Source organism: Chiloscyllium plagiosum, unplaced genomic scaffold, assembly GCF_037043375.1.
Source record: "Chiloscyllium plagiosum isolate Xiang-an unplaced genomic scaffold, Cpla_swu_hap1 HiC_scaffold_20, whole genome shotgun sequence".
Lineage (NCBI taxonomy): Eukaryota > Metazoa > Chordata > Chondrichthyes > Orectolobiformes > Hemiscylliidae > Chiloscyllium > Chiloscyllium plagiosum.
Window position 1 is genome coordinate 28661680 of NW_028270158.1, and position 20883 is coordinate 28682562.

A 20883-nucleotide genomic window follows, 5' to 3' on the forward strand; every position below is an offset into this window, starting at 1 on the left:
GAGGCAGGTTCTGCCAACTTGGAGCCAGTGTGCCTCTTAAAACTCTTCACCCATCTGTTTCCAGGAATCAGTGTCCTTGGACTCAGCGATTACTCTCACACAGTTGGTTGTGGCTTCCTTATCACAGCCTGAAGCAAACAACAAATCACAGTCAGGTGAGGATTCCAGAAGTTTTTTTTGAGGTACAGTACTGTATATTTTCATCCTGGTGGGGGGCCAGGTGTCAGCTGTGGGATTTAGACTAATTTTTATTTCAGGTATCCCGTGCTAGAACCAAGCACTTTCAGGTCAGGTCCAGCATGGCTGTAATGCAGACTATAGCTCCCATTATAATATGCCACTACTGCTTCTTAATCCCAACATAAGGAGAGTGCTTTGAACTGCAACTATCCTGTGTGCTTTGTGAATGATTTGGCTCATTAAGTGCAGCTTTGTAATATCATTCAAGATGCACAGTGTGATGTAAACAGTGTCCTTTACATATAGTTTTAATGTCATTTGTTGTAATTTTGGGCTTTTGGCTTTTGAGTAGCTAATGGGTTTTTTTGTATGTCTGGAGTTAATAATGAACTTGTAAGCATTTCTGGAGCCTCAGTGTTTTTTTTAAAAAAACAAGTTTTGATGTTTGGCTTTGGATTAATAGGTTTTTGCATATATTGGTAGGGTCTTCGATTTGAACAAGATAAACAAACTGCAGTTTAGAAGCTTGGAAGATATTTTTAAACTTAAAGAAAACACCTAGTGACAAGAATTTCTTTTCAATTTCACTTTGTGTTTTGGTCCTGTAAAGTCCTTTGATGAAGAAGTTTGCATAGACATGAGTTCCTGAAAAGCCAAGAATATGGTATTACCTTAGAGTAAACAGTTAGTGACAATATTAGACGAGAAGTGTTGAGATAAAACCCTGAAGAGGTTACTTAAAGGTGAGTGCTTTTAAGATCAGGCATATCATAGCTACAGGAAGAAGCTATTGGTAGCTCTGCTCTGTAAGTTAAAGTCAAAGTAACTTAAAACTTTCAAAGTGTTAAGAGACAGAGACTCTGGTGTGAATACTGTACAAGTGGTGTTTTGGAGAACTACAAGGTGTGTTTAGGATATAAAAATTTGTTTTTCTTCTAAATGTTTAAAGGAGTGTTTTGGGATTAATGGGGTTATACTTTTACTGTGAGTTTAAAAATAGTTTGATTTATTATATTTATCTTCATTTTTTGTCATAAACTTATGTTTTATTGTTAAAGCATAATCTGCAGCATTCTGTCCCTGTTCCAACGAGAGATCACTTTGTTAAAATCAAAACAAAAACAATATGATCTATCATGCCATATTTCAATCTGGGATCTGACTTGTTCAGTAATAACATCAGCTGGAGTTATAATAACAAAAACTGGATTAAGACTGGGTAAGCTCATTTTGCCTGGAACCAGCAGAGAGCCCATTAACCCATTTAAACATTGAACAGAGATTCCAGATCAAAATCATCGCCCCATGCAAGCACCCACCACAACTTATGTTTTTAAAGTTTGGGCTTTTGGGCCTAATTGCTTGAGAATATTTTATGATATCTAGACTTTGAACACTCCAGAGTTATGAGTCACCATTGGTCTGGATCACTGGGGCGGCACGGTGGCTCAGTGGTTAGCATTGCTGCCTCACCGCACTAGGGTCCCAGGTTCAATTCAAGCCTCAGGCAACTGTCTGTGTGGAGTTTGTGTGTTCTCCCCGTGTTTGCGTGGGTTTCCTCTGGGTGCTCCGGTTTCCTCCCACAGTCCAAAGATGTGCAGGTCAGATGAATTGGCCATGCTAAATTGCCCATAGTGTTAGGTGCATTCGTCAGAGGGAGATGGGTAGGGTGGGTTACTCTTCAGAGGGTCGGTGTGGACTTGTTGGGCTGAAGGGTGTGTTTCCGCACTGTAGAGAATCTAATCTAATCTAATCACTATAATTCTGGGCCTCAGTTCTTTATAATCTTATTTTCAGATGATGGGAGCAACAAAACATGTCAGATTTCGGAGGACCAATTACAGGACTACCCTCAGCCACATCAGAGTGAGCAGCCCACCAGTGATGGAATTGATGGCAACAGTAGTCAGAAAAGCATGGAAGAAGAGAGTGGGGCTGAGAAGAAGAAATATGAAATAATTCTAACAGATGAAGGGCGATTCATATGTCAAGTCTGCGAAAAGACCTTTAAAACGGTCGGTTAATTACTTAGTATATGGAGAGGGGTTGTAAATGCAAAATATATGGTAGCAAAACTGGAAGGTGAATAAAATGTACATGAAGTAGAATAAGCTATTTGTCAAATGTTAGGTGAGTATACATGTGGGATTTTAACCTAGTTTTCTTTCCAAAATTCCAACTTCATTTAGGTTTAACAAACCTTTGAGACTAGGAAAGGAGAATTGTTCTGTGCAGTACTTGTATATCATTTAACAGTTGGTTCAATGACATTGACAGATTGTATTTGCCTGAAGAATGGTGGTTTGTGAAAGAATAGTGTGGTCAGGGATAAATGAGTGACATCTTTATCTAAAAACAAATAATCAAAATGTTGTCATTTAAAAACTATTCAATGTGTAGCACTTTTAAAAAATTTTGATCTCTTGTAGCCAGGTGTGTGTCCCTGTTACTTGTGACCTCTGAGTAACATGGATGCCTTGATATGTTGGGAATGCAGAAGTTAAAGTTTTGGAACCCCCCCATGCCCATCCCCTCCAAAAATGAGTTCCTCCGTTTATGGGAATTAGTACTGTCAGTTAATAAAGAATTAATTGGCAACTCAGTGATACAGTAACTGGGATTATTTTCTCCTACAATATCAGAAATATTAGCTCAGAAGTTAAAGGTGCACAGGTAATTTGAACTGATTAAAAGAAATATCTCTATATACCTACTGTGTGTATGTGTGTCTGTCTGTCTGTGTGTGTAAAAGACAGTAGCTTGAATCTGGCAGGCATGAATTTGTTTTCAGAGGATCTGATGCTGTGCTTGCAGGCTGTCATCCTAAAGGCACACATGGTTACCCACAGTGACAAGAAGGCTTTCAAATGCAAGATTTGTGGGATGGCATTTCGAACAAAGGGATCTTTAGTTAGACACAATCGACGGCACACAGGTGAGAAAAACCAGACAAGGTCATTAAGTTTGACTGTAGTCAGTTTAAGTTTCAATGAGCAGTTGCTTAGCCTCTGTCCTTCCTTTATATTGTCATTGGCCGTTATTAAATCTCCACTTTACTGGATGATGATGGCACTTTTCTCTGATCCTTGCTGAGGCTGCCTGTGGATCTGACTTATTTATAATGTCCTGAGTGCTCCCCACCCCCGTCTCTCTCTCTCACTTTCTCCACCTCCCACCCCACTACACACATCTTAATTTAAAATGCGTCAAGATACCTTAACTGAGTGACATAAAATCACAGAGCCTTCGGGAGAGGTTGTGAATGTTCAGCAGATACCTATGTTTGAAGAGTTATCAGAGTTTAGTTTGGAGCTTTAACAGCTGTTATGGTGTGTCCCCAGATGAGCGACCGTACAAATGCCGGATGTGTGGGATGAGTTTCCGGGAGTCTGGAGCACTCACTCGCCATATGAAGGCTATCACTCCCTGTACAGAAAAAGTCAAATTCCAGCAAATGAAACTTGTTTCAACATCTTACCAGGAAGAGCCTGAACCAGCAAATAAAGCTGAGACTCAGGAAGGTATTACATTGACCATGTGTTCTATAACATGATCTGTTAATAATTCTTGGCATGCTTACATGTTTGATTGAGATGGTTTTAAATATAGATTAGAAGAAATTCTGCATCCATAAAAGTAATGGTTGCAGATGACTTGAAAGGGACCTGAATGATAAGACTCCTCCATTGGGACGGAGTGTTTAATCATAAATATAGTTAGAAAGGCTGTTGGAGGGTTTGCTCTTAAGTGGCTGGAGTATAAAAGGAGAGATGTTCTGTTCTCGTTAGATGTTCAGAACTCTGATTCAACCCCAGAGGGAGTAAATGTTCAAGGTTGGGCAAGGGCCTTGGAAAAATGGCAGTGTATATTCACTACAATGTCACTGGAATTGGAAGGGCACAGTTATGAGGGCAGGTTGCATAAACTTGAACTGTATTCCCTTAAGTTTAGAAGAATGAAGATCGAAATTGATAAGTTTAAAATGAATAAAGGAGACTTCAGAGAAAGTATTTCTCTGGTGGAATCTAGTATAAGGGACATAATTTTAAAATTGGAGCTAGGCCATTCAGAGATGATGTCAGAATGACTTCATTGCTGAAAGTGTGGAGGAATTTGAGTTACCTTTTTCAGTTTTTCACATTTTGTGGATGTAGTTGGTTGGGGAGTAGGAAGCTGGCAAAAGCTTCAGAGACCAATTGGAAATGCCGAAACTGAGGTTAATAGATTGTGTATACTAATGCGGTTTTGTTCAGCAAATAGTACTTGTTCTAGAATCAGGTTGAGTGGGCAAAGTTGAGATACACATCAGTCATGATCTAACTAAGTGGCAGAACTAGCTCAAGTGGCTGAATGATCTCTTCCTGTACCTATGATCCTTCCTATCTTCCAGTCTGAGCAATACTAAGCAGAACTTCTAATATCCTAATGAGAAAAGGGATGGAACGAAAAAGAGACTGTTTAGGTCACTTAGCTGCAGTCTCAGGGGATGACCATTCCCTTCTACTCGGGAAGTTCAGGCTATTGAGGAAAAACTAGAAAACTATCAGCTTCCTTGTTTTGTGACACTGCAGGAGAGAGAGTAAATTATTATTGGCCCAATGTTCCATGCCCCACACATGTAAACCACCTTCACATCACCAGCTGTTGAGAAAACTAGTGTGGGGAGCCTTGTGTTTGCAGCTATGCATTCAAGTGATCTAAGCACAACAAGTGTTTTCTTATTCTTGGTCCCCGATCCTTATCTTTTTAACTTCCAGTAAATAAACAGATTGAGGAACTGGTTTCCACAGCAACACCAAACTCCCCAGAAACAACAGCAGTGATCAGTGTGCTGGCAAATTCTGAAGGAAACTTCGAGGAGCTGCAGGTCCATAATATGAGCCAGGCTTTGGATCCTGGGGTTGAACAGAAACCACAGGTAAAACTTTTCCAACATGCTCTGATGTCTTTAGTCAAAATATTCCCCTTGTTAAATAAAGAGGGAGATAATAAAGAGGAAATTTATATAAGATGTAGTTTACCTCCATTATTATTACAACCTCTCAATTTTAAGTTTGTTTACTTACAGATAAGGGAATGATGATTTACCTGTAATTTCCTGCCTTATGCCATTCCCCTTTGTTGCTTAAGGTTTGCTGTTATTTCCTTTGGCTAATTCTAAAGGAGGTTAGAAAATTCTTGTTAGTCCTTCGGTTGAACTCCTTCAGTATTTAGGACTTGCACTGATTAACTTTTCTATTTCTTCTCCCATTAATTTTTTAGTACCGTTCCTTTTCAATATTTATCTTTGGTAGTTACCTGTTGGTTATCTGTACCACCTCTTTTACCTTCCTCCATTGAAACCAGAAATAAAATACTTAGTAAAAAGTTGCCACATTTCTTGGGCTAAACTCTCACTTTTGAGGCTGAGGATTGTTGATTTCATGCATCAATATGGAGCCCAATGTTAGACTTACTTTACTGTACAGTCACATGGAAGGTTTTGTCTTACGTTGATATGTTAAACCATGGCCTTGTGTGTCCTCACTGGCAGATCCAAATAATTGCATAACACCATTTCAAAGAGCAGGGAAGTTCCCCTGAGATGTAGCAGCTCACATTTATTCTTAAATCAACATCTCTAAAATGTATAGACTGAAAATGTAATGGTGAGCCACCTTTTTGAACTGTTGCAATCTGTACGGTGGAACTACTAGTGTGTTAGGTAGGAAGCTCCAAGAATGAAGGAATAATCAGGGTGGTGTGTGATTTGGAGGAATCCTTGAAGATACTGGTGGTCCTATATACCTGCTGCCCTTAACTTCTATGTGGTAGAGGTCAAGGATTTGGAAGGTTCTGTCAATGAAGCTGCTGCAGCAAATCATGTAGATTATGCATAGTACAGATATGTTGTACCAGTGATGGAGGAAGTGAATGTTTAAAATGTGTAACTTTCAATCTTTTATAAAAGTAGTGACTGTGCATAAAATGTATTACTTTGACTGTAAAGAGTTATGGGATATCCTGAGATTTTAAAGCGTACTATATAAGTTTAAAACAAAACAAAGGTACAAAGTGGGCTCCTTTTTAAACAAGCTCTTTATTTCTTATATGCTTATACCTTGCAAATTATTCACTCCTTGACTCTTAAGGAGTCGGGTGTCATCATTTAAATATCTTCTGTCAAGGCTGAAAAGCTTCAGAGTTGCTCACTCCTTTTTGCATAACTCAGGTCCCTGACAATAGGCACTAATCTCATGCCACTGCCAACTATTATCCCCAATGCTCTCATTTTTACATGTCTCACTAGTTGGCAATGATTAATGTGTTCGAAATGCAGTTTGATTCTAGCTGTTTCTGATTTATATTCTACCATCTGGCTATCTCATTCAACATTCTGTTGCACTTTGATAAAAGGTGTTGAAAACGTATCTGTGAAATATTATTTTGAAGTTAGGTTGTGATAATAGAATAAGGGTTCAAACTAATAACATTTAGATTTAAGACTGGTGACAGGAATGAGCTTCTGGCTAGCACAGGGGAACTGAACATGCTGAAATTTTAAATCAACAATCAGATATTCTACTGAGGGGAATGTAGAGTCTATCCAAATGAATGAACAAACTAATATGGACTGAATTGCCTTCCTCATCCATAACCATCTTTAAACCTTCCAAGTATTTTTGAGTCCCATTTTGGGGGAAACAGCTAATTCTAAAGCTGAAATACAAAAGCCTACTTCTCTCCAAAAGATGTGTATTTATTGACCTAGATCTTCCGTCTCCAGTCAGTTACTGGATGCACCTTGAAAGATATGTGTCAATATTTCTCCCACTCAGGCTATGAGATAATTACCAGGAAAGTTCAAACTTCTCATGGGCAATTGCCTGGTGACTGGAACCATCCAAAACTGTCCTCCAATTCTGATGTAGAGTTGGAGACTTTGGAGTTACTCACCCTAACAGGTAGCAGGGAAATATTGGAGAGGTTAAAACCTGATTTCCCCATCCCCCTCCAAAGGATCTGACTGCAAACCCCCCCCCCCCCCCCCCCCCCACCACCACCCCTGTGCCCCCTTCACCTTGTGGGAGACCTGAGCCCTCCATGCCAACACTGGACACTTGGCCAATCCTCAGACACCTGATCTGTTCTACCTTCTCACTCGCCCAACTCCCTCACACACACACCATATTCTCCCTCACCCACCTTCCATCCTACCACCTGATTGACTTCATCTGTCTGCCACTCTGCCCCATAGCTAATTTATCTTACTTCCCATTTCTCCTTTTAAAGAAGCTTTGAACCTTTAAACACCAGAAGATGACAGATGGCAGTCACTGCTGTAAAACAGGCTTGATTTGACTTCCTGCACTAATCCTGTGTTAAGTTAAAAATCACACAACACCAGGTTATAGTCCAACAGGTTTAATTGGAAGCACACTAGCTTTTGGAGCGACGCTCCTTCATCAGGTGATTGTCTCCAAATCATAATCCTGTGTTGCACTGGAAGTGACCCTTAGTAGGTATGCTGTGCATTTGAGAAGAGCCCATTGGATTGTTGAAGAGATGATCAATATTGTTTTTTTTTCTACAGTCACCGACTTCCACTGAGCTACCTCCAGAGGGGGAGACTGGCAATGAGAACCTGATCTGTCAGGCCATGAGGAATTCTGGGATTGTCATAGAAACTGTGACAATTGGAGATTCCCAGAAATCCAGCGAAGCATCTCCATTGACTATCGAGGGAGGCATAGAAGAGGATGTCATTGAGGACTATTGCAATGAGATAGAGGAAGAAGATACGGTACCTCCAATGCACTATTATACTAAGTGTTGATTCAACACCACCCAAGATGCACACCCTCTGATCTATGGGATATCTTTTTAGTCAACACACCTATTTTTGGCTGAATAGATCTCACCAAAAGTACCATGCTAGGAGCATCATTAAGTCCATATATATCTTTGTTTAGTGTCCGTTGCAATCCTTCTTCATTCTTTTTTTCATGTGGCTTTCCCTTTGGAAAAAGTATCATCCTGCAAAAATGCAGCTTTTATGTCAGCCTTTCTGTGTTTCATGAGTACGTGGCCAAAACAGCGAAAACGATTTTCAAAATCACTTTTTCAGTTGTGTATATCCACGTTGGCATCTATATCAGCTCATCAAACACCTAGCAATGAGCTTGTCTTTGCCTTAAGTTCTGGTGATGTGAGAGGGAAATTTTTTTACACAGCGGGTGGTAAGTGCCTGAAAAGCGTTGCCACAGGAGGTGGTGGAAGTGGATATAATAGCCACATTGAAGGGGCGTCTTATCAGAGACATGAATAGGCAGGGAATAGAGGAATACGGATGGCATAGAGGCAGATGGCTTTTAGTTTATTAAGGTATCATGGATTGGCATAGTTTTGGTGGGCTGAAAGGTCTGCTCCATGATGTACTGCTCTTTGTTCTTTATTTTTTCTTTGACTTTTTCAAATCCATCTGAGAGATGGAGGTGGATGCACCTTGTCTGGAACTGAGGAATATCTAATTCCCTCCATTTTGCCTGTCTGTTTTAGTTTGTCCTCAAGTTTATTGCCTCCACCAAAACTGGACAACCACAAGAATGATTTTTTTTCTGTTGTGTTCTTCTAGTGTTCCATAGCCTTTACTTCATTGTCTAATCTATTCTAGCTATGGCATCTACTTACTTACTTCTCAGTAAAGGTTGAAAAATCTTCCTCTTATGCTATTAGAGAATATAATTCCAGTACAACTGTTTTCAGGTACAATTCACTTCTGGCACAATTTCAGTACTTGCACAATGTTTTCTTTCCTTGCTCTTTCATCCCATTAGGCCAGTTCATCAATCTTGCTTCTTGACCTTCATTTTAGCCATTCAATCAATATTTAAACTTGTCAAAAGCTTTTCCTGCACATCTCACAATTGCTACATCCCTCCATTCATAGATCCCCATTTCAATGTTTGTCACCTCTGGGCTGAATGGAGATATCATAGCCTCTGTTCTTGCTGTATCTGTGTCTTGAAGGATGCTCAAATTAACACTTGTTCTCCTCCTCAATTTAAGGTTATAGACAGCATAGATGATGACTTCACATTTATTAACATTGTACTCCATCTGCCAGATCTTTGCCCACTCATTTAAACTATCTGTGTCCCTCTGCAAAGTTTCACAGACCACTGCACACTTTGCTCTACCACTCATCTTTGTGTTTTCCCAAACTTTGACACACTACATGTGGTCCCAAACCCCAAATCATTTATGTAAATTGTGAATAATTGCGGTCCCAAAACTGATCCCCGAGGCACACCACTGATTGCTAACCAGAAAAGCAGTCATTTATCCCCACTCTTTGCTTTCTGTTAGCTAACCAATCCTCTATCCATACTAATACATTACCTGTAACGCCATGCAGCTTTACCTTATGCAGCAGCCTTTTGTGTGGCACCTTGTCGTGTGCCTTTGTAAATTTAGATACACCACATCTACTGGATCCCTGTTGTCCACTGTGCTTGTAAAGTCTTCGTAGAGTTCCAGTAGATTAGTTAAGCATGACCTGACTGTCATGAACCCATGCGGAGTCTGCCCAATGGGACAATTTCTGTCTAGATGTCTTGCTATTTCTTCCTTGATAATAGATTAAAGCATTTTCCCACTACAGAAGTTAAGCTAACTGGTCTGTAAGTCCCCATCTTTTGTCTACCTCTTTTTTTTACACAGTGGTGTCACATTTGCTTTTTTCCAATCTGCTGGTCCTGCGAATAGTTAATTAAGAAGGCAAATGTAATTTTATCCTTTTTGCTAGAGGAATTGAGTTTAAAAGCAGGGAAGTTATATTGCAGCTGTGTCAGTGCTGGTGAGGCCATACCTGGACTATTATGTGCAGTGTTGATCTCCTTACTTGAGAAGAGATATACTGGCCCTAGAGAGGGTGCAAAGGCGGTTCAGGAATGAAGAAGGGCTCATGCCCAAAACGTCAATTCTCCTGCTCCTTGGATGCTGCCTGACCTGTTGCGCTTTTCCAGCAACACATTTTCAGTGCAGATATACCTCTGGCTGAGTTAGCCAATTGGTACCTCTTCATCAGTGCCAGCCTTGCAGGACACATAGCTGCCTCGAAATGAGAATCAAAGGACATTTTTCAAAACTGCACATGAATCATGGAGTCCTACAGCACGGAGACAAGCTCTTTGGCATGGTTCATGCCGACCAAAGTGTCCGTCCATGCTAACCCCATTTCCCTGCATTTGGCCCATATCCTTCTAATCCTTTCCTATCCATGTATTTTTCTAAATGCCTTTTAAATGTTGCTAATGTACCAGCCTCAACCATTTCTGCTGGCAACTCATTCCAGATGCATACCACCCTCTGTGTAAAAATGTTGCCCTTCAGGTTCCCTTTTATTCTTTCCCCTCTAGCCTTGAACTGATGCCTTCTAGTCCTCGATTCCTCAACCCTGGGAAAAAGACTGAGTACATATACCCTATCATGCCTCTTGTGATTTTGTACACTTCCATAAGGTTCCCCCTCAGTCTCCTACACTCTAAAAAGAAATGTCCTAACTTGTCCAACCTCTTCCTATAACTCAGACCATTGAGTCAAGACAACATCCTTGTAAATTTCTTCTGCACTCTTTCAGATTAATAACATCTTTCCTATAGCAAGGTGACCAAAACTGAACACAATACTCTATGTGAGCCTCACCAACGTCCTGTATAACTGCAACATAACTTCCCATCTTCTATACTCAGTGCCCTGACTGATGAAGGCCAGTGTGCCAAAAGCTTCCTTCACTGCCCTGTTTACCTGTGGCTCCATTTCACAAACTATTGAATGGGATCACCTCTCATTCTTCGAAACTCAAGTGAATAAAGACCCACTTGATTTAATCCTTGCTCTTTGCATATGAATTAGTTTTGTGAATCACTTTTGCACTTCTATGATAAGTATGTCTTTTCATAGGGAAGGAGATGGAAGCTGGACATAATTCTCCATAGGTGTAAGCTGACTGAGCAGTAAGACATCTTTACACCTTTGTCAAATCTACTTGTAATTTCCATCAAGCAACTAGTACAGGACTTCTTTGATTCCTCCCTGGTCTAGATAGCCTCCCTCAAATATTAAAAGGATACAACAAATTTATGAATGGTTCAGCCTCTGCCAAATGCAGCAGTCCTGTTCTGATGTATTTTTTAGTGATAGATGAGGCTTCTGGAATTCAATTGCATGGCTGACATATTGACCTTTGACCTGCTCTTGGAGCAGCAATATTTATATGACTGGTTCAGTTTCTATGCTAACCGTCCAGTATATTGATAGTGGGGAATTCAGCAATGGTAATGTCATTGAATGATAAGGGGCAGTAATTAGATTCTCTCTTGTTTGTGATGGTCAGTGGTTGGTACTTGTGTGACACAAATGCTTCTTGCCACTTGATGCCCGAGCCTGATATTGTTCAGATCATGTTGCATCCGCACTGCTTCAGTATCTTAGGAGTTGCAAATTGAACTGAATATTGCACAATTGTCAGCAAACATCCCCACTTCTGACCTTATGATAGAAGGAAGGTTGTTGATGAAGCAGCTTAGGTCTAGGATACTCCTGCAGTGAGGTGCTGGAACCTGACTGAACCCCAACAACCATCTTCTTTTATGCTTGGTATGACCCCAACTAGTGCAGAATTTTCCACCCTATTCCCATTTGCTGGGTCTCCTTGATGCCACGCACAGTCAAATAGGGCAGCCACTTTTGTGTCTCCTCTGGAATTCTGCTTTTTGTCTATATTTGAATCAAGGCTGAAATGAGGTCAAGAACTGAGTGGCCCTGACAGAATTCAAACTGGGCATCAGAGAGCAGGATATTGCAACGCAAATACTGCTTGATGGCACTGTTGATGACCTGTTCCATTCATTTATTGATGATCAAGTGTAGATTGACAGAATGGTAATTGATTGGGTTGGATTTTTTTCTGCTTTTATGTGTAGGAGATATCTGGGCAGTTTTCCACTTTTTCAGGTAGATGTCAATTTTGAGTAAAATGTTCAGAAAGGAATCCGTCTTTCAGTCTGTCATCTATCTTGCATGCCCCTGAATCAGTAACACCTTTTCTTCTCACATTTGTGTGTCTTTTCTGAGTGTAGATCCTGTCTCTGAAGTTGGAGAGGTTGCTTGCCAAGTTCCTCCTATGCTGTGTATCACCCCTTAGAAGCCATGTGGTCGAACTAGCACCTTGCCCAGAAAATGGGTTGTGGGGTGGACCTGATGGTTTAGTATGTTTCAATTTAAATTTTTTTTAATGTACATTATTAGGCAAACTCAAAAAGTGAGAACAACTGCAAAACCTTCCAATGCCCTCACTGTGGTCGAGTGTTCCGAGGATCCAGCTACCTGCGTCTGCATATTAAGGCACACTTGGGTAAGTACAAAAGGCACAGAAACCAGACACTCAAGATACTGCCTCTTGTACTCAATTGTTTATTAACATTGATGAGGTTTATCATTCCTTTCTCACCTCAACAACAACTTGCATTTACATTGCACCTTTAGCATGGTAAAATGCCTCAACACACTTCACAGGAACAATTATCAGTCAGTGTACAACACTGAGTCACATTAAAATATATTAGAACGGCTTGGTCAAAGAGAATGTTTTTAATAGACAAGGGAGAGAGGCAGGCACACTTAGGAAGGGATTTCTAGATTTTAGGACCAGGGTGGCTGAAAGGCAATGGTGCAACATAGGAAACTGGGTAGATGCAAGAAGCTGGAGTTGGGGAACTGTACAGATTGCAGAGTAGCCAAATAGACCCCTCTTTTTAGATCAACGGTAATTTATTTTGGAACAGAAAGAGAATATATAAAGATAGGTCAATGATCCTGCACTATATAGAAGGCACAGTGGAACAAATTGCCTTTCAGAATACATGGGGCAAATTTAACATGGTTGTAAAAGGGGATTAATCTCAAAGCATACAATCACATTGATGGTTCCCAGTTTCAGTTCATGGAGATGTGGGTATGCTTTTGAGGTTGGCTTTCTGCTGTGACCATGAGTAGCAGGTGTGGGGGGAGAGCCCAAATATCTGCTGCCTCCATTACTGGGCTCTGCAGTGTACTCCTGGAAGTTTGCTAAACCTGATGTGTTTTTCTAGGTTACAAGCCCCACAGGTGCGAACTGTGTGAAAAGGAGTTTATGACGGCCTACATTCTGAAGAAACACCTAGAGTCACACTATAATGAGCGGCGTTTCAAATGTGGGGAATGTGGCAAACTCTACAAGAGCATCGCCCATGTAAAGGAACACATGAGAGCGCATTCAGACGATCGGCCGTATTCATGCCCAAAATGTGGCAAAAGATACAAAACTAAGGTCAGAGAAATAACATGATGGGAGGATAAACCTGTAACCAGTACCATGACACTTATGAACCAGTTAGGAGGGGTGGATTGATTACTTGTTGCAGTCTTCAACTGACCACACCAAAATTTGAATTTATCAAGGGAAGTGGCATAGTCAGTTATATATATTACATTGTATTTGGTCAGTGTCAGAAACAAGGTTAACAAATAAATTATTACAAACAAAAACTTAGGTGGGGATGCAAAAACTATTAATAAAAGGTTTAAGAAGATGCTACTGTCCTTGAAAAATAAGACACACACACACACACACACATAACATATCTAAGCTACGAAAAAAAATAGAGCTCTGCAGAGAGTTATCTTAAGACTACTTTGACCAAGTCCTGAATGCTGTTCTGCAATCAAAGTCATTTTCCACACAAGCTTAGATTTTTCTGGATCAGTTATGGCTTTTTGAATTCTCCTTGCCAGTGGTGTAAATTCAAAGGACTCCTTTAAGAACCCTCAGTTTGTGGTAATGAGGTCTTCTGGTGAGTTTTCAGCTCAAACTTTGCAGAGGTCCTGGAGAAAGGAAAGACAAAGGCTGCTGTGTTTGTGGCAACTTTTGTATTTTCAAAACCAAATATTTTACACCCACAAACTGGGTCATGTGATCTCTCTCTATTTTGATCCAGTAGCTTTTGTTCTTTGCAAGTGCAATATTTTCGTAAAGTTGCTTTTACAGTGTTTGATTTTTTTTTATGTATGCCCAGTTGATATTATGAATTAGTAATATAGGCAATACATTTTCACAATTGACTGCTGTTGCTTGAGAGGAAGAAAGATTTGCATTTTTTTATAGTGACTCTCAGTATTCAGAATGTCCTTCACAGCACTTCACAGCCAGTAAGGTACCTTTGAAGTGCGGTCACTTTTGTAATGTAGACAACAGAGCAGTCAATTTGAACAGAGCAAAATCCCCAAAACAGTCATATGCTAACTAACGTTACTAAAACAGAGTATAGTTATTAAAAGATGACTGTTACCCAGGATATTGGAGTGAATTCTGCTGCTGTTCAAAATGGCAATAAAATCTTTTATGTTTTATCCAAAAGATGACATCCATGTTAGTGAAACGCTCCTTTGGTATTGTCCTGCAAGTATTCGCCTGTATCTCTGGACTAGATCTTTAAACCACAAGCTTCAGACTCAGAAGTGTGCGCACTATCCTCTGAACAACAATGAACACCTATATAAATACTAAAGAGGTTGACCATAGCTGTCTGAACTCAAAATAGACTTGGCCCTATCCACCCACCTTATATGAGAACCGGAGAATATTATCTGCTCAAATGATTTGCTTCTGATTTTGCATAAAGGGAACCATGTGGAATAGAGGTTTCAACCTCTGGATGTGATATCAAAGGTGACTTTCTCTGAAATCTTTCAAATGGTAGCTAGATGGCATTAAAGGAGGTTGAACACTTATATGGAGCAGTCAACTAGAAGGATTGAATGTCCGTCCACCTTTCCATAATCATTATGAATAGTCTGATTATTAGTAATGTAGAAACAGCATGTTAATGAATTTGAGAAATCTTTTACACCATAGTCACTCAGATTTAATGAGTGCAGCCTTGGAATGGATCTGCCTTCCTGCACATTTGATTTTAGTCCAGTCTCAGTTACCATTAGATGGATAGCTCAGTCTGACTGTCTTATCACAGGGATATTTCTGTAGTGTTGACTGTCATTCTTCTTCTGTAAAATCCAGTAACAGCCCCACCTCTGTACATTGGTTGTAGTTTTATTGAACATGCAATTTTAATATGGTGCTGTCTGTTATAGTACCATACTTCCTTCAATCCGACTGTATCTGTATATGTTCTGATTATAGCTATGTCTCACAGCTTTCTAGTTGTAATCTTGCATCTCTGTATTCAGTTTGTTGCCCTTCCCCCTCTAATTTGCTTATAATCCTTTCTATCTTTAGATTAAAATGATGCCATCCCTCTTTACATTTCATTGCAATTGATTGTATCTCAGTCCCTATCAGCACTGCAAATGTAGCTTTGACTCTGTGTTCTGATTATGTTTTGATGACACTGTAGTAGAGAACAGCAGATGGCTTATCCTCAGTATCTTGACGAATGTTTATCCATCAATCAATATCATTTTTCAAAAAAAAAAGGTGATCTGGTTATTTGGAGTTTGCATAAATTATCTGTGAATTTCATATAATACTGCAGTTCAAAAGTACTTGACTGGCTGTACAGTATTTTGGAATGTCCTAAGATTTATAGAGTTCTAAGTTTTTGAAGGGTGCCATATAGATTCGATTTCTGTCCTTTCTATATTCAGTGGTGCAACGAAGTGAAAGATGTTTTCTGTTGGATTTCTAAAGCGATTTTTCTCTTCACAGAATGCACAGCAAGTTCACTTGAGGACACACTCTGAGGACAAACCGTTTGCATGTGACTACTGTACCCGGGCATTTCGAGAGAAGGGCTCCCTCATCCGACACGTGCGCCTCCACACGGGAGAGAAACCATTCACATGCTACAAATGTGGGCGAGGCTTTGCTGAACACGGGACACTTAATCGACATTTACGTGCCAAAGGTGTGTATGAAGCCAGGTGGGCACTTGGTGGGAAGGAAGGTATCACTGAGCAGGATTAGAGTTTAACAATCTGCAGCTGCCATTTGCTACTTGGTCTTAAATTCCTGTCACTACTTTAATAATAGAAACTTGTAATTTTATAGCCATTTTAATTCCTAAAATATTTCAATATACTTTATCAGAGAATTCTCAGGCAAAAATTGATGTATGGAGATATTAGAATAAATCACCGAAGGTTTTGTCAGAGAGGTAGTTTTAAGGAGACCTTAAAAGAGCAGAAAAGGAGAAAGGGGTTGAACAGATTTTGGAAGGAAACCAAAGAGTGCTTAGACGGTGGAAATTTAATGTTTTTGCTGAAATGTCTCATTAAATAGTATCAGCCAATAATTGCAGTATAGAAGGGCGCCATTTGGCCTGTCTTATACATGCCAGTTCTCTGTAAGAGCTACTCAGCTATTCCCACTTCCAACCTTCCCCCATATTATATCTTTTCATATAATTACCCAGTTTCCTGATGAAAGGCACATTAGGATTTGTGACCATCAAACCAATGCATCCCAGATCCCAAGTATTGTTGAGAGAAAATAAATTCTCAAGTCACTTCTGGTTCTTTTGTCAGTCACATTAAATTGGTGTCTGGTTCTTGACTCCTGTGCTTTTGAGAATAATTTCTCCCTGTCTGCTCAACCCAGACTGTCATAATTTTGTTCAGGATTAGTGGTGCTGGAAGAGCACAGCAGTTCAGACAGCATCCAAGGAGCAGTAAAATCGACGTTTCGGGCAAAAGCCCTTCATCAGGAATAAAGGCAGAGAGCCTGAAGGGTGGAGAGATAAGCTAGGGGAGGGTGGGGGTGGGGAGAAAGTAGCATAGAGTACAATAGGTGAGTGGAGGAGGGGATGAAGGTGATAGGTCAAGGAGGAGGGTGGAGTGGATAGGTGGAAAAGAAGATAGGCAGGTAGGACAAGTCATGGGGACAGCGCTGAGCTGGAAGTTTGGAGCTGGGGTGAGGTGGGGGAAGGGGAAATGAGGAAACTGTTGAAGTCCACATTGATGCCCTGGGGTTGAAGTGTTCCGAGGCGGAAGATGAGGCGTTCTTCCTCCAGGCGTCTGGTGGTGAGGGAGCGGCGGTGAAGGAGGCCCAGGACCTCCATGTCCTCGGCAGAGTGGGAGGGGGAGTTGAAATGTTGGGCCACAGGGCAGTGTGGTTGATTGGTGCGGGTGTCCCAGAGATGTTCCCTAAAGTGCTCTGCTAGGAGGCGTCCAGTCTCCCCAATGTAGAGGAGACCGCATCGGGAGCAAAGGATACAATAAATGATATTAGTGGATGTGCAGGTAAAACTTTGATGGATGTGGAAGGCTCCTTTAGGGCCTTGGATGGAGGTGAGGGAGGAGGTGTGGGTGCAGGTTTTGCAGTTCCTGCGGTGGCAGGGGAAGGTGCCAGGATGGAAGGGTGGGTTGTAGGGGGGGCGTGGACCTGACCAGGTAGTCATGGAGGGAACGGTCTTTGCGGAAGGCGGAAAGGGGTGCGGAGGGAAATATATCCCTGGTGGTGGGGTCCGTTTGGAGGTGGCGGAAATGTCGGCGGATGATTTGGTTTATGCGAAGGTTGGAAGGTGAGCACCAGGGGCGTTCTATCCTTGTTACGGTTGGAGGGGTGTGGTCTGAGGGCAGAGGTGCGGGATGTGGACGAGATGCGTTGGAGGGCATCTTTAACCACGTGGGAAGGGAAATTGCGGTCTCTAAAGAAGGAGGCCATCTGGTGTGTTCTGTGGTGGAACTGGTCCTCCTGGGAGCAGATACGTCGGAGGCAGAGGAATTGGGAATACGGGATGGCATTTTTGCAAGAGGTAGGGTGGGAAGAGGTGTAATCCAGGTAGCTGTGGGAGACGGTGGGTTTGTAAAAAATGTCAGTGTCAAGTTGGTCGTCATTGATGGAGAGGTCCAGGAAGGGGAGGAGGTGTCAGAGATGGTCCAGGTAAATTTAAGGTCAGGGTCCAATGTGTTGGTGAAGGTGAAGAATTATACTGCTCTGTCAAGTATTTCTTCAGCCTGTCTAAGGAGAACAGTCCCAACTTTGCCAATCCATAACTGAAGTCTGCTATCCTCGCAACCATTCTTGAAAATCTTCTCTGCAGCCTCTCCAGCGTCCAGAATTGAGTGTAACATTTCATTTGAAGTTAAACCAGTATTTTAAAAAGTTCACCATAATTTCCTTGGATCTTATATTCTATTCCTCTATTTGTAATCCTAAAATTCTGCATGTCCTATTCATCATTTTCTTGAACTGCATGCCATCTTCAGTGGTTTCTGCATATGTATTCATAGGCCCTTTACACTGCATCCACTTCAAAATTATATAATTTATTTTGAGTTGCCTTTTATTATTCTTTCTCCTGAAATTAATTCCTCTGCACTTTTCTGTGTAAAATTTCATCTTCCATATGGCTGCTAATTCCATCAGCTTGTGTTGTTGTGAAATCTATCATTGTTCTCACAGTATACTCTACTTCCAAGTTTTGTATTATCTGCAAATTTAGAAATTGTGCTCTGCAAGACTAAGTGTAGATAATTAATATGGATCAAGCCAAGTGGTGAACCTAATATAATCCCCTGTAAGATTCTACAGTATACCTTGCTCATTTTCAAAAAATAAAGTTCACCACCACTGTCTGTTTCCTCTCATTTAGCAAAATTATTTTCCATGTGGCCACTGACCCTTTTAATTCTTTAACATTGCTCACAAGTCTGCTATGTGGCAATTTACCAAATGCCTTTGGAGTCCATGTAAACCACACCAACCCTCTTTGAAATCAGATATGCGCTATTTGACTTTAACGTCCGTGTGTGATATGATGAAATCTGGTTAGGAGATAGGAGACAAAGGGTAAGGATAATTGGTATGTGATTAATTTGGCAGGATGTGACTAATAATATCCACCAGGAATCTCTACTGGGTGCTGAACTTTTCACTGTCCTTTATAAATTACTTACTTGGATAAAAGAATAGAGAACCACATCTCCAAGATTGCTGCCAACACAAAGCTAGGTGGCACAATAAATGGTGTAGACTGCAGGAGAATGTTGCAAATGGAAATTGGTAGTACACTGAGTTATGGCATGTGTTTGCTGTGCATTTTCTCTCCAAGCCACCTATCATCCTGACTTGGAATTATATTGTAGTTCCTTAACTGTCGCTGGGTCAAAATCCTGATGTCTCTCCCTAAAGGCATTGTGGGTCAACCAACAGAACATGGACTGCAGCAGTTTAAGAAGACAGCTCACCACCACCTTCTCAAGGGCAACTAGAGATGGGCAGTACATGCTGGCAAGCTGATGATGCCCATATTTTGCAAATGAATGTCTTTTTTAAAAAAAAGGAAGGGTTCATGAAGTCCAGAAATCACCGGTAGCTAGTGGGCAAGGTCAAAACATAAAATGACAAATGGTGTCCAGGACTGAAATACAAAAAAATCAAAGCTTTCATTAAAAATTGCTCTGCTTAGACTCCATTTGGAGTACTGTGTTCACTATAGGCAGCACACCAATACTTCCCCTTGGAGAGAATGCAGTATGGGTTAACCAGGGTTATCTCAGAACTGGAAAGGTTAAAATATGGAGACATCTTGCAAACTTGTTGTGTATTTCTTTAAGCTTAGAAGATTAAAGGGTGATATAAAGTATTTTAAAATGAAGTTAATAAATACGATACGTAAGAGGAAACCATTTCTTGGTTGTGGAGTGCAGAACAATTTGGGCATAACCTTATCATTAGAGCCTGGCCATTTGTAGGTGCAGTCAGGAAGCACTTCTTCATACAGACGGTATGGTAAATTTCTTCCTCCAAAAAATACTTTGATTAATAGCATTCTAGTTAAGACATAGATTTGTCATGATTTAATTGAATGGTAGGGTGGGCTCAGTATAATTTACTGTAAATTAACATCATTCTCTTTTCTCTGGAGGTGGCTGTCATGTTGGATGCAAAGAGCTGGAACAACAGGCATCGACAGATAACAAGTCCACAGACAATGTTGCTGCAACCATTATCACTGATGACCCCCATACAGTGCTGGTGGAGTTCTCCTCCGTAGTGGCCAATACACAGGAGTATATTATTGAGGTACCTGGGGGATTCTCAATATTTAGATCAGCACTCTTCTAAAGAATGGCATTGTAGTATAACTATTTATCTTCCCTATGTGTAGCTAAGGATGATTTGTTGTGTGGGGCATTATCAACATCTGATTTCTGCCTGCGTTGTTAGTATGTGTGATCTGTGTTCTTAGTGGTTATGTGAATTGTGAGCAAATTACTGGTTTATTTGAGTTGCTTGTGGTTACTTGCAGTGTTCCCACTAAACTGCATGGTCCTCTGGCTGTATGGATGGTAAACAGACTATGCACACGAAGCAGTCCCTTAAAAAAAATAAGCTTGGGTTGTTGGTGTACATGTGAGTTGCATATGTGGAATATTAGTGTGCGTGAGATTTGTGTGTGCAGGTCATCATTGTACATATAATCTTTGTGAGGGTAGCTGTGTACATGTAATCTTTGTTGTAGTTGTGTACATGTGAATTGCATTGAAGCAGTGATGTGGATGTGATTTGTACTGGACCAGTACTAAGTGTGTGATTTGAGCTGGTTGCTATCATATGTAATATTCCTTTTGTTTCTGTGTTACATTGCCAGGCTCCTGCTGAAGTTGCTGGAAGCAGTGATATGAGCACTCTAATCCAAGGCTCTAAGCATCAGGTTGGTG

At 40.7% G+C, this 20883-nt stretch overlaps 1 protein-coding gene across 2 annotated transcripts in view; it reads left to right on the forward strand.

Moving 5' to 3' along the window:
- Nucleotides 1-20883, forward strand: part of e4f1 (E4F transcription factor 1) — a 35448-nt gene that overhangs the window by 12666 nt on the left and 1899 nt on the right. The window contains exons 3-13 of one of the 2 annotated variants that reach the window (XM_043711739.2): nt 65-155; nt 1978-2195; nt 2995-3115; nt 3522-3701; nt 4938-5098; nt 7754-7963; nt 12472-12577; nt 13314-13531; nt 15926-16124; nt 20088-20245; nt 20814-20876. In XM_043711739.2, the coding sequence (XP_043567674.1) occupies nt 65-155; nt 1978-2195; nt 2995-3115; nt 3522-3701; nt 4938-5098; nt 7754-7963; nt 12472-12577; nt 13314-13531; nt 15926-16124; nt 20088-20245; nt 20814-20876 (1725 nt within the window). The remainder of the gene's footprint in view (nt 1-64; nt 156-1977; nt 2196-2994; nt 3116-3521; nt 3702-4937; nt 5099-7753; nt 7964-12471; nt 12578-13313; nt 13532-15925; nt 16125-20087; nt 20246-20813; nt 20877-20883) is intronic. The other variant, XM_043711740.2, reaches the window with a different exon arrangement.